This window comes from Mirounga leonina, unplaced genomic scaffold (assembly GCF_011800145.1).
Source record: "Mirounga leonina isolate KUSES-001 unplaced genomic scaffold, KU_Mleo_1.0 Mir_166, whole genome shotgun sequence".
Taxonomy (NCBI): Eukaryota; Metazoa; Chordata; class Mammalia; order Carnivora; family Phocidae; genus Mirounga; species Mirounga leonina.
In genome coordinates this window covers 14251459-14261672 of record NW_023270418.1, presented here as the reverse complement: position 1 = coordinate 14261672, position 10214 = coordinate 14251459, and the positions used below count along the sequence as shown (strand labels likewise).

At 45.6% G+C, this 10214-nt stretch overlaps 1 protein-coding gene across 12 annotated transcripts in view; it reads right to left on the bottom strand.

The window, feature by feature from the left end:
• Nucleotides 1–10214, bottom strand: part of CD44 (CD44 molecule (Indian blood group)) — an 87283-nt gene that overhangs the window by 44010 nt on the left and 33059 nt on the right. For all 12 annotated transcript variants that reach the window (XM_035012563.1, XM_035012566.1, XM_035012555.1 and 9 more), the window contains exons 2-3: nt 8394–8559; nt 4675–4808 (exon numbers count right to left, since the gene is read on the bottom strand). In XM_035012563.1, coding sequence (XP_034868454.1) covers nt 4675–4808; nt 8394–8559 — 300 coding nt within the window. The remainder of the gene's footprint in view (nt 1–4674; nt 4809–8393; nt 8560–10214) is intronic.

The following is a 10214-nucleotide window of genomic DNA, read 5'->3' as shown; positions in this document are numbered from 1 at the left end:
GGATGGATGGATGGAGGGATGGATGGATGGATGGAGGGATGGATGGAGGGATGGATGGATGGAGGCCGGTAGGCAGACTGCTATCACAGGGAAGGCTGTTACCACAAGTATTTTAAGTGTTCTGCCATAAATCACTAGGTACTCATAACACTGGACAGAAACACAAGTTCAACAAAACAGGGCTTAGCTGCTTCCCAGGTCCCAGAAGCATCTTTCCTACAGGTAAAAGGCATGTCCCTTTACCTGCCTATTTCTTTGGCCTCATTGTGAAACTGACAGCTTTATATTCACCTGGAGAAAAGTAGGTTTTAGGAAAAGTCAGTCTTGCAAAGGCTAAGTAAAAGACATCCCAGAAGAGAATCTCAGAGAAAGTCACCTCCTCAGTAAGGCCATTCCTCACCATCCAATCTCAACCAGCCCCTTACCAATCCCCCCCATGTATCACCATCACATCTTTGCTTGCAGTTCTCCTTCTGGCTTACTGTTGTCTCAAATCATCTTGTTCATTTTACCTGTTGGCTGTTCATGGCACATCTCCCAACCCCTAACCCCTGCTACCCACCCACCTCTGAAGAACTATATAAGTTGAGTAGTGATGAGTAGTGACCTCATCTATCTTGGCCAAAACATTTATGTGTGATGGGCTCAGAGAGGCACTCGATAAATACTTGTTGAATGAATGAAAGAGGAAGTACCAGTATAATTCCCACAGGCCCATGCTTCCAGGAAACATACCTAAGATGTTAACCCCCCTGCCAAATGGTCTGCAGTGATAAACAGGTCAAGAAATGTTTAGATAAACCATGAATGGCAATGCCATAAGAAATTCTTTTTAAAAAGTTTAAGATATATCAGTTTATTTATGCATTTTAAGCATTACTCATGTGACAGATTAAAAAAAAGGAGCAAAAAGATGAACATGTTCCTGTCCCTGCTTTTAAGGAATTCACAAGGTCGTGGGCGACAATAACAATTAATATTTCTTTAGATTTTTACAGTTTTCAAAAAAATGTTCCCAATGATTTCCTCATTTGAAAAGCAGGGCAAATGGCCACCCTGGGAGATCTTAAAGAGTATCTACCCTGTCTGTTCTGGTAACACCACCAGCAACCGGCCTGACCCATGAGAAGCTTCTGATACTTTATGTTGCACAGACCCAGAAACAGGTCTTGGATTATGACTTCTTCGTGGCAGGGATGGAACAACTTTCCCCAAATTCAGGCAATAGTAGTGCCCTGGGAAGGAATTTCTAAGGGTTAGGTTGTAATAGAATGGGGCATCATGTAAAAAACACTAAGACAGTTTTGGAAATCATTAGAGCATTTGTTCAAATGGAGCCTCTTCATGCTCCAGTTCCCCTTAACTTTTATAAAGAACACCAAATCTGGCAAACACACTATGATGAATGGTGACCCAAATGTGCAATTAATACATTCACACTCCCATGTCAGATAGCAGGGCCTCACTGACAGTCTTTTATTCTGTTTAATGAGCACTGCACTACTAGGAGCATCGGGCCTGGTGAGCTTTTCCTAAACCTAAGGATTTGTTAGAAAGACTCTGGGGTGGGCTTCCTGGTGGGCTGCATCTCTAAACTGTGTCTCCACTGCCCCAAAATAGCCAAGAGCAATGTTAATTATTCAGTCTAGCCAATTACTCAGTGCCAGATATATTCTAGGTGTCCAATAAATATTTGTTGAATAAATGAGCAAATGGATAGACAAATGAATGTAACATCTCCTAAATTCCTCCTTCAACAGAGAATGAAGCATTTTACTGGAGGCAAACTCAAGAAATGAACACATTCAACCCAGTTCTCTGGGCTCTTAACACAGAAGTCACCAGGCTCGTGCTGGGCCTTAATGAGACATGAGGCAATCAAAATCAGAATCACAGGGCCTTTCCAGGATCTGCCATATTTTCATCTGTAGACCACAGGCCATGTTTTACAAAAATGCTGCTGAAACTGTAAGCATATGGAAGCTATCTGCTAAGATTGAGCTGGCTTTGGTCCTTGTAGACCAAAAGGTTTGTAGGAGGTCACATCACTGGGTCTTGACCACCTGTCTGCAACTCTCAAGCTAAGTTGAACTCAAGGACCTTTCCAATGAGATTCTCTGCCTAGAACAGAAGGTTATCAAGATCCATAGTTCACTTAGCACCTCTATCATCTGACTCTAAACCAAGACATTTGGAATTTATTTATCCTCAGATAAACATTCTTCTCGAGCTTCTTTATTTTTTTGTTTCATCATTTCAACGAGATTACCTCCCAAGACAAGAAATATGGCCACTGGTTCTTTCTCGTCCTACTTGCCCAGAGGAGTCCTGACTGCATATAGTTGATCCATAAATACTCTTTTTAAAACTTAAAGAAAAAATTACAAAAGCAGTCTATTCCTATTAAGTAAATTTGGATAAAAGAAAAGGGAAAATCTTCTCCTTAAAATTTACTACTTTAAGACAGACATTTGGGTAGGAATACACCCCCAGAACTTCTCCAGCCTTTCAGCTGGATTAACACCTCCCCTGAAAAGAAGAGGAAAGTTAATCAGGAGGGTTCACTTCCTCTCTGAGGCTAGACCCAACCTTACAGGCATACCTAAGGGGCAGGGACACAAGATTCAGTAGTAACTTGTCCGGATGGCTACCATTCCCGGCTATAAAACAATGTGAGCTTCTACCTTTTTGAGTTAAAGTTCTTTCCAGGAAGTGATACTAACTTGTAAAACAGGTGAGACAATGTGGATTCGCAACAACATAATTTATTGCATCCATGCGCTCGGCAAGGTTCAGTGGGGGAAGAAAGGGGTAGTACCCAGATACTCTCGGGTATGAGGCCCCACGCTAGCTCAGTCCCACATCAGCCCCTTCATCTAAAACACGAAGTCTTCCCAGAGTCCCCCTCTGACCTTCCACACTAAGATAAGCTATTGTGACCACATGTTGCTCTGTGTCTACTTCTCTTTTATTTGCATGTGGTTTTTCTCATTATCATGTCATTAGAACGGACATTCTGGGTATGGGTATGGAACTGGGTAGGGACCATGTACCGTTTAGCCTCATGGGGACTCTCCTCTTTTTGGTTAAACTCCATCTGCATTCCTCACTCATATACCAGGGAAGAGGAAATACTCTATAGTTTTCTTCTCCTTGTTGTGAGTGTCCCCCCAGAGATTTAGCGACTTGCCTATATTTGACATAATGTATTGGCTTCACACACACCATTTCAACTAATCAACCCTGAAACTTTCTCTTTCTCCTAATCTCTAGATTCCTCTTCTGAATTCCCACTCCCATCCCTACTGCTCACGCCACAGAGGGTGGCCAGCATAGCCTAAAGGTACTGACGTAATCTCGCAATTACTTTGATGCTTCTACTTGCATTGAAAACCCCGTGCAGATTTTATATTCTACCACCATCTGTGATATCTGTGTTTGTCTCATGCAAACAATGCCTTACGTCATTATTGAATAACATCTGTGTTTGTCTCATACAATGCCTTTAACCACTTTCCAGCTAATTTAACACCCTCCTTCCCATCTCTAAGGAAAAGGGATGTGCCAGGAAGACATGTCGAGTTTACCTCGTGGTTCCAACTTCCCTCCACACAATCTCAGACCTTCCTAAGGAACAGAAGGCCCAGTTTGAGAAGAAGCAAGTAGTCAAACAACATCTGACTGTTGGCATTCAAAAGCTTGACGTTTGTGTGTTTGACCCTTCTCAAAAGACCCTGAAGATACACAATACATAGAATTCTTGAATTCTGCTGGAGCCTGAGTTAGAATAATAAGCATGAGTGTCTAGGGCAGTGGTTGTGAAGCAAGTCCCTTTGACAGGCAGAGGGGCCTGGCCTTCAGCCCAGCACACACATCTGAACTTGGCTTTCTTGTTCTCTAGTTGTCAAGGCTCTCAGTTGTTGGGAAAGGAAACTCAAGAAGGTCAAAGGCCTACCGTATATCCTTCCAGCTTTGTCTCCAGGCCCAACATAGAATAAATAACCTCTAAGCCAAGCCATTTGGCTTGTACCGCAATACCATCATTGGGTTCATGTCACTTCCCTATTCAAAGCCTGCAGTGACTTCCCAATCACACTGAGAATAAAATCCACACTCTCTACCATGGCCTACAAGGCCCTATGGGACCTGGCCCCTGCTTACCTCTCTGACTTCATTCCTTGGCATTCCCCCCTTCTGATCACCAGACGTTATCCACCCTGGCCTCCTCGGTGTCCTCAGAATAAGCCACAATGCTCCCCCATGCCTGGCTTGGCACTGCTCTCCTCTCTGCCCATAGTTTTCCTCCCTGACACCAGTTGGGGCTCCCTCTCAAACGCCCCTCCCTCCCCGGCCACCTTCCCAGACGAAAGCTTCCCAAGCACTAGGAAGAGGTTTGCTCTTTGCTTTGTTTTTATAGCACTCATCACTCTCTGACTTCATATGAGGATTTGACTATTTCTCTGTTTCCTGCCAGCCTCCCTGCCTAGCAAGTAAGCGCCCTGGAGATAGGAAGCTTGTCTCTGCTGTGGAGATGTTCAGTGAGCATCTGTTACATGAATGGAAGCTCTATGACTCCCCACTGAAGCCAAGACTGAAAGTGCCGTCAGCCACGCTGACAGAGGCTCACGAGCCAAAAGCCACCCCGAATGCAAAAATCATCTACTTGGAACCAACCTGAGGCATTGAAGCAGTACGTGTCATACTGAGAGGTGTTGGATGTGAGGATGTACACCCCTGTGTTGTTTGCAGCACAGATGGAGTTGGGGTGGATACGGGGGATCACCACATGCCCTTCTATGAACCCGTACCTGCAGAAGAAAAGCAAGAGGTTATCCACCTGCAGGGCTGTGATGGGGATTTTGTAACATGCCATTAAATGACATCTCGCAGTGCATCATTCACTTCATTCACTTCACCTCTGAGGATCTTAGAGGTTTCAACAAGTGGGTTATGTGACATCCAGAAACAACAACCGAGAGAGAAGGAAGGGGACCAATAAGGCTGAGGGAGACGAGGTGATTTTATTTAGAGCTCTGATAAAGAGCTTTAGAAGAAAAAAAAGATTCGTGAAAGAAAAAACTGGCTTTTTTTTTTTTTTTTTTTAAGTTTTATTTACTTAAGTAATCTCTACACCCAACGTGGGGCTCGAACTCACAACCCCGAGATCAGGAGTCGCACGCCCTACTGACTGAGCCAGCCAGGCGCTCCAAAAAGAAAAAGAACTGCTTCCCAAATAAAATATGTGGGCAGCAGTATCAAGTCAGTTTGAACACGTGGAGGGAAGTCTGAATCACTTAAGAGGGAAGAACAACCACTCTATGAGGTGAGATCCACTCTGGCTCTCCATCACCTTCATATTTTCCAGAAAATACATGAGATGACCAGCTCCCAGAAGACAGGGCTAGGTGGCTCTTCGTTTCAGTCCACCCAGGTCAGACCCGCCCATTTCCCATCCCCTACTCTTCCTTCTTTGCCTCACGTTTCCCTGTGATTCCCTCGCTCCAGGCTCCATTACTGTAAACACAAAGCCTTGTTTGTTTATATGCTAGAAACACAGTACATTTTCTTCATGAACATCCCAGGCATAATTTCCACTGCCAGTGGAAGTAAACTGACTGTCATTAAAATGGGAGTAATAGCGATTAAGTAAGTAGATAGTGGTGCCTCATTTAGCTCAGGAATTTTCCAGAGGCAGTTCAGTCAGAGAAGTGCGTAAGCCCCCTCTGTCCCTCACCAAGATGTTTCTGGGAGCATGATGGAGCCGGAGGCCCCTTCACATACAACAGACAGCACCCAGCCTCACAGACACTAAGTGCTCACTCACTGCACAATCTTTCCCGAATGTAAAATGCCTCCAAAAATTAGAAGTGGGCGGAGAAAGGGTTGGTGGCAGGGGTAGGGCAGAGAGGACGAAGCTAAATCCAGCAAGTTTCTCAAAATGCAATGCAGGCTAAAATGCACAGCGGAGAACCTTTTCAATCTTTGCTGCCAGAGTCAACAGTACATAGTGTATCAACCTACAAGACCCACAGAAATGGCTGTAAGTTTGAAATTTCTAAGCACACAGAACTCGTTAGGTCTATGCTGCAACCATAGCTCGCAGGACTAATTCCTCATCTGAAAGGACAGACTGGTTTCTCCAAAGACTCCATAGCTTGGTGGGGAGAAAGAGGGCAATTAAATGTTAATAAGTTTCCATCTATCTGGGAAATGCTACTAATCAGGGTGGGGCAGACAGAAGAGAGTGGCTGCCAAGGTTTTATCCGCGCCTATGAGCCTCTGCCACCTGTCCCATGGCGGAGATCTGATTCACAGCCGCCTGAGCGAAATTATGGAAATGTGTTTTGCAACACTTAATACCCGCTATGGGTGGAAGGATAGGTTTCGTTCGCACCGTTTTTCTTTCTTTCTTTCTTTCTTTTTTTTTTTTAAATGACAACACTCCTTGGTGAGCCTACTCCCCACCCCGCCTCCATCACATTCGGGAGATCTGTGTCACACTGACATTCTAGAATCTGCATTCCCTGTGTAAGTTATGCCTGAGCTGTTGCTACAACAAGCCGACTGCCCTTTGTATGTGTCCCACCATACATGAGTTGGGATATTAAAATTTATGTGTGTATATACTGCCCCAGCAGGTTGCTGTTCACAGGGTGGAAAGAAATGCTCAGCAAATCTATGAGCCATGCTTCTGTCTCCCCCTCGCTCTCAGTCCTTCTGGACAGCCATGAAATTCTTGCCCTGGGCTCAGACAGAGCAGGACTGGCATCTAGACTCCTCCCCATGCAAGCGATGTGGCCCTGGGCGAGTGTGGCACTTCTGCAAGCCTCAGTTGCTTCATCCATAAAGTGGAGGAATATGATCAACCCCGGGTGCAGTCTGAGGATCAAGGGGATGTGGGCGAGCGGGCAGCAGGGTGTGCCCCACGTCTAAGTGTGCGAAGGTTAGCCAGTAGGAGTTGAAAGAACTCCCCTCGCTTTCAGCAGATGGGAACATTTCTGTGTTTCCTAAGTCGGTCTCGTCTGTATTTCACAATCCAAATTCAGTCTAGTAAGTCTACTTTCTTAAGCTACTGGCCGAGTCAGGGCCGTATTTAAACAATTAGCCTTGGGAACGGGATACATGGATCTGCTCATCAGCCTGCCTTCTTCCTCTGCTCCTTCTTCCTCTGCTCCTCTTGGGTTCTCCCAGACCTAGCTCTGAACACACACAGACGTCCGTGCACATCTGCCCTTTCTTTCAGAGCAGTACTGCTGAGTAGAACGTTCTGCAATAATGAAAATGTTCTATCTAGAATCTACATCCTCCAGTCTGGCAGCCGCTCGCCATCTGGAGCTCGCCGAGCACGGGAATGTCAACAGTGCCACGAAGAACCAAAGTGGAATTTTCTTTCATTGTAATTCAGTGTAAACTGCCACATGGGGCTAGTGGCTACCTTCTCAGTGCAGTGTCGGAGTAAAGATTCTTCTTTTCCTTTTCAGCCGAAGAGCCTCCGCTGCCATTCCTAATGTAGGGTGCATGCCTCTGCAACCAAGGGCCGGGATGGGTGTGTTGAACTTACGTTTCATGGTTTGGATAAAGGCTCCTGCAGCTTGACTTTTAAAATGCAGCCTTGTTTGCACGTGTGCGTGTATGTTTAAGAGGGAGGGGAACCACGTTATCTCACGTTGCAAAAACAGGGGGGAAGCTGCTGGCCGGCTGGAAACTTCAGAGCAGTTGCTCAGATTACCCGGAGCTCTTCTAGTGAAACCAAACCAAACCAAACCACCCCACCGTGGCTGTCACCACTGTTAGCTCTTCATGAGCACCACTCACCACAGGCTCATCAGAGATTCAAACACACGGGGCCGCTGCCTGCTGTGAGCGCCCTGAGCAGAATGGCGTGAGCAGGGGTCCAGGGAGCACCGTGATGTCCTGCACAAAGTCTCTCAGGAGGTCTCCTGGGTCCCTTGGACCACTTCCCCTCATTGTAATAATACATCTTAATAATTTTCACGTCCTTTTATTTCTAGGCTCAAACCAGAGGAACACAGAAGAGAAACCAACACATGAGAGACAGACAGAGAGAGGGAGTTGTTTGAAAACGTTGCTTTGAGCCAAGTCTGCAGAGCCAAGACTCCACCAGGCACATATTTATTTTAAACACTGTTATTTGGTTTACGTTTTCTTGTGGTTCCGACAATGACCTTGCAGCTGCTTCAAAGCCGGGAGAGCGCCCACAAAGGTGTCTTTAGCCGCCTTTAAATCCCACTTGTCGTACAGGTTCCAGGTTGACTTGGCCAATTAATAGGTGGGGCCGGCCCTTCAGGCAACCATCCATCAGCTGTCAGGGCGGAGCCTACGAGCTCTAAGCCCCGCCCCCTAGGCCCCGCCCCCGACTTTCCTCCTCTTACCTGCAGGTCTCAAACCCGATACTCAGGGCTTTCTCCATCTGGGCCATGGTGGGCAAGGTGCTGTTGAAAGCCTTGCAGAGGTCAGCGGCCTCTGTCCTGGAGATGCTGTAGCGACCATTTTTCTCCACGTGGAACACACCTCCGTATCGGCAGGTTATATTCAAATCTGTGGGATGAAACAGAAATGGTAGATGCTTTTGCATAACTTATTGGGAAGGGTAAGAAGTCTGTTTGAGGGTAGATTCATTAAAAACAAAACAAAACAAAACTTCTCCACTGGCCAGAGGCTTCAACATTCAGTCCACCATTCCAAAGCACCACACATTAAGCTCAGCTCAGAGCTAAGACACAGTAAAGGAGCATAACTCTAGTATTGTCTCCATCGATCGCTCTACAAACAAGCTTTTTTTTTTTAAGATTTTATTTATTTATTTGACAGAGAGAGTGAGAGAGAGAGCACAAGCAGGGGGAGCTGCAGCCAGAGGGAGAGGGAGAAGCAGGCTTCCCGCTGAGCAGGGAGCCTGATATGGGACTCGATCCCAGGACCCCAGGATCATGACCTGAGCCAAAGGCAGACGCTTAACCGACTGAGCCGCCCAGGCACCCTTACAAATGAGTTTTTAAAAAGCATATGACCTATTTCTGGCTATTAAAGTAATACAACTTGTAGAAAACCGACAAAATTCAGGGAAATAATGAAGGAAAAGCTAGGTCACCACTACTGCCAACGCTTTAAACATTTTGTATCTTCTTCCAATTTTCTGAATCTGTGTGTGTGTGTGTGTGTGTGTATACTTATGTACTTACATAGTTAAAGCAGGACTAAATATACAGTTTTAGATTTGGGCGTCCTTTTTTCCCACTTAATCTTATACCATGAGCATTTTCCCACAATCAAGTGGTGTTACTTGTAACCTCTAATGGCTTCTGGCTGCACCCGGAATAAACATCCTCTTCATGGCTGACAAGACCTACAGGAGGAGCTGGCTTCTATCTCCCTCTTGAAACTTTAGCAGCTCCCTCTGCTCCAGGCATAAAACTTGCCTTCAGTTCCTTTGGCTATTCTGAGTTCTTGGCCACCTTAGAACACATATCTGCCGTGCCCTCTGTCTGGAATGTTCTGTCTTCAGATCATTGCATTTTGTGTTTTGGCTGCACGTCACCCCCTCTTAGAGGCCTTTCCTGAGCACTGTTTTCCAACCCACATGTCTCCCTCGCTCACCCTGCTTTGGTGTCTCCACAGCAACCTGTTTATTTATTTGTGTATTTAATTATTATCCATCCGCCCTTCCTGTGATAGAAGCTCCAAGAAAAGCAAGGACCTTTTACCTGTGTATTGTGTTTCTCTAATTCTCACAAGAGTGTGACAGAGAGTAGATGCTCAACCAGTATTTACTGAATGAATAAATAGCTCCTTAAAATTTCTTACAAAGCACACCTTCAACATATTGACAGATAGAGCCAAGACCAGTTGTTGGCTCCCAAGAGTTAATGGCATTCAAAATGAAGCCTAATGGCTATCAACCGGTTAAAGGATGATTTAATCCAAGGGCTCCTGTGAATTTTGCAGACATTAATCTAAAATCTCAATAAGGAGCTGAAGAATTATCCACCCGATCCTGTGAAACCATTTCACAAGGCTTCTAAACCCTTAACAGAAAACTCCTTATTTTTCGGGACTGTATTATCATCCCCAGTTCGCACTCAGCGAACGCCAACATGGAAAGGTGTGACATCATTGAACCATCCCGGTTGAGTGTGATTCCTCCTGAGCATGTCCTAGAGCCTCAAGCACAGTCCTTGGCCAAGGAAAAGGCTCAC